The sequence below is a fragment of the Apteryx rowi genome, unplaced genomic scaffold, assembly GCF_003343035.1.
Source record: "Apteryx rowi isolate R43461 unplaced genomic scaffold, aptRow1 scaffold_753, whole genome shotgun sequence".
NCBI lineage: Eukaryota > Metazoa > Chordata > Aves > Apterygiformes > Apterygidae > Apteryx > Apteryx rowi.
The window spans coordinates 384,972-387,323 of NW_020451042.1; the positions used below are offsets into that span (position 1 = coordinate 384,972).

Here is a 2,352-nt window from a genome sequence, read left to right on the forward strand (position 1 = left end):
CGGCTCACCGTGCTGGAAGATGGTGTCCCAGGCRGCGATGTGGTCCCTCCAGAGGCGGTGGTTGAGCCAGCGCATGACGYGGGGCGGGATGAAGAGCAGCGGCAGCGTGGTGCGCAGCATCGTCTCCACCGCCCCGATGAACCGCTGCGACTCCGCGTCGGGCGTCTCCTCCAGCAGCCCCAGGCGCTCCCCGTACAGGGCGTAGCTGCTGGCTRGGGGCGGCCGGGGGCACCGCGTCAGCCCCCCCACTGCCACCGCCGCCGGCAGCCCCCCGCTCTCCCGCGGGCCCCACGCACCCTCCAGGGTGAAGCGGAAGAGGTCGCGGTGCAGGTCGATGGTGAGCGAGCGCCGCGCGTTCTTCTGCACCCGCCGGCGCATGACGGCGGTGAAGTCGCGGGCCACGGCGTCGAGGAAGGGCAGGAACTTGCGGGTGCCGGCGGGGCTGATCACCTCCCGGTTGAGCAGCAGCCGGTCCGAGCGCCACTCCTCGCCGTTGCTGCCGGGGCGCCAGGCACGGATCAGCGCCCGCCGGGCTCCCTGCCGGCCTCGCTGCGCCCCCCCACCAGCGTGCCTGGCTTTTGCCCCACGGGGCGCTCCCTGCCGCTGGCTCGGGCCGGGCCCCACGGCGAGCGCTGGCTGTGCCCACCGGTGCGTCCAGGCTGCACTTGCGATGCAGCCCGGCTTGTGCCCCACGGAGCAGTCCTGTTTGCACCCAGGCTGCGCCCCACTGTGCACCCAGACTGTGCCCCATGGTGCACCCAGGTTGTGCCCATAATGCAGCCCTGTTGGCACCCAGGCTGTGCCCCACGGCGCGCCCAGCCTGCGCCTGTGACTTGTCCCCAGCCGTGCCCCACGGCGTGCCCAGACTGTGCCTGCAACACACCCCCAGCCATGCCCCACGGCATCCCCAGGCCATGTCCACAATGTACCCCCAGCTGTGCCCCACCGTGTGCCCCAGCTGCACCCGCAATGCACCCCTGTTGTGCCCCACAGTGCACCCAGGCTGTGCCTGCAATGYACCCCCAGCTGTGCCCCACAGCGTCCCCAGGCCATGCCCACAATGCACCCCCAGCTGTGCCCCACGGCGTGCCCCAGCTGCACCCTCAATGCACCCCCAGCTGTGCCCCACGGTGTGCCCCAGCTGCACCCTCAATGCACCCCCAGCTGTGCCCCACGGCGTGCCCCAGCTGCACCCTCAATGCACCCCCAGCCGTGCCCCATGGTGCACCCAGGCTGTGCCCGCAATGCACCCCTAGCTGTGCCCCACGGCGTCTCCATGCCATGCTCGCAATGCACCCCCAGCCGTGCCCCATGGTTTGCCCAGGCTGTGCCTGCAGTGCACCCCCAGCTGTGCCCCATGGCGTGCCCCAGCTGCACCCTCAATGCACCCACAGTTGTGCCCCATGGTGCACCCAGGCTGTGCCTGCAATGAACCCCCAGCTGTGCCCCACAGCATACCCAGCCCATGCCTGCAATGCACCCCCAGCCGTGCCCCACAGTGCGCCCTGACTGCACTCGTGATGCGCCCCCGTCCATGCCCCATGGCGTGCCCAGGCTGTGCCTGCAATGCACCCCCAGCCGTGCCCCACGGTGTGCCCCAACTGTGCCCTTGATGCACCCCTGTTCGTGCCCCATGGCGTGCCCAGACCATGCCTGCAATGCACCTCCAGCCGTGCCCCACGGCGTGCCCAGGCTGTGCCCGCAATGCACCCCCAGCTGTGCCCCATGGTGTCCCCAGGCCATGCCTGCAGTGCACCCCCAGCTGTGCCCCACAGTGCGCCCCGACTGCGTCCATGATGCACCCCCGTCCGTGCCCCACGGCGTGCCCAGACCATGCCTGCAACTGCACCCCCGTCCGTGCCCCACGGCACCCCGCCGCCCGCCCTGCCCCGGCTCTTACAGCAGGAAGACGCCACACTTGTGGTTGCGGAGGCGGCGGTGCGCGGTCCAGGCCTCGATGCCCATGCGGCGCGGGAAGACGCCCTCGGCCTGGAAGAGCCGGGCCGCGTCCTGCGGCAGCAGCACGTTGACGCAGCTGTAGGCGCCCACGGTCTCCCTGCGGCACACGGGGCGTCAGCCGGGGCGGCCGCCCCCCCACCTGTGGGGCACCACATTGGGGGGGGCCAGCCCGGACCTGTAGATGGGTCCRAGGCGCTGGAAGTTGCTCTGCATGCCGAGGTGGAAGTCCTGGAAGCCGCTGCTGCGCCAGAGGCGGTAGAGGTCGAGCCAGCGGTTGCGGCCGCTGCGGGGAATGGCCTCGAAGGGCCGCGGGYGGCGGGGGGCCGCCCCCGAGCACAGCGCCCGCCGGCCCCACAGCAGGCTGCGGGGCCCCATGGCCGCGCCGTCGCGCCC

At 72.0% G+C, this 2,352-nt stretch overlaps 1 protein-coding gene across 1 annotated transcript in view; it reads right to left on the reverse strand.

Moving 5' to 3' along the window:
* The window catches only part of LOC112976664 (cytochrome P450 11B, mitochondrial-like), a 4,457-nt gene extending 2,123 nt beyond the window's left edge, over positions 1-2,334 (reverse strand). The window contains exons 1-4 of the mRNA XM_026088127.1: positions 2,135-2,334; positions 1,901-2,056; positions 297-496; positions 9-212 (exon numbers count right to left, since the gene is read on the reverse strand). Of these exons, the coding sequence (XP_025943912.1) occupies positions 9-212; positions 297-496; positions 1,901-2,056; positions 2,135-2,334 (760 nt within the window). The remainder of the gene's footprint in view (positions 1-8; positions 213-296; positions 497-1,900; positions 2,057-2,134) is intronic.
* Positions 2,335-2,352: the final 18 nt, after the last annotated feature.